This window comes from Eimeria tenella, genomic scaffold (genome assembly GCF_000499545.2).
Source record: "Eimeria tenella Houghton genomic scaffold, Eth_scaff4269, whole genome shotgun sequence".
NCBI lineage: Eukaryota > Apicomplexa > Conoidasida > Eucoccidiorida > Eimeriidae > Eimeria > Eimeria tenella.
Genome location: NW_013543360.1, coordinates 1 through 471, shown reverse-complemented (window position 1 = coordinate 471; position 471 = coordinate 1). Strand labels below are relative to the sequence as shown.

Genomic DNA, 471 nt, shown 5'->3' with positions numbered 1-471 from the left:
ACCATTTGCTGCTGGACGCAGCAGCACGGGGCCTCCACCGGCGGCTGCGCGCTGAGCTGCGCACGAAGGAGTTCCTGCTGCAGCAGCAGCAGCAGGAGCAGCAGCAGCAAATCGTGGTGCTGCAGCACCGGACGAAGCAGAAGCACAAGCACAAGCAGTACGTCGCTGCTGCTGCTGCTGCTGCTGCTGCTGCTGAGGGCCTTCCTGGGGGCTTCTTTTCAAGTCCATTTTGCTTCTTCTTTTCAAATTTTGTTTGCCGATTGGAGCTGCTGGAGGAAAGAGTGCGCCATTCGCTGCGGGGCAGCGGGCTGCCCGTGGCGCTGCAGCGCAGCAGCAGCAGCAGCAGCAGGAGAGCAGCACGGCGGCAGGACACGGCGGAGCTGGAGCTGCAGCATCTGGAGGAGGGCAACGGGCTGCCAGTGGCCACGCGGCTGGGCTTGACCGAAGCAGAAGCAGCAGCTGCAGGAGGAG

At 63.7% G+C, this 471-nt stretch overlaps 1 protein-coding gene across 1 annotated transcript; it reads left to right on the top strand.

Annotated features, from left to right (window-relative positions):
* Positions 1 to 21: 21 nt before the first annotated feature.
* ETH_00040070 (uncharacterized protein) lies at positions 22 to 441 on the top strand (the record flags this gene model as incomplete). The annotated part of the gene is made up of 1 exon (XM_013376956.1): positions 22 to 441. A coding segment is annotated over one exon (420 nt), but the record flags the coding sequence as incomplete, so codon positions are not given.
* Between the last annotated feature and the right edge of the window lie 30 nt (positions 442 to 471).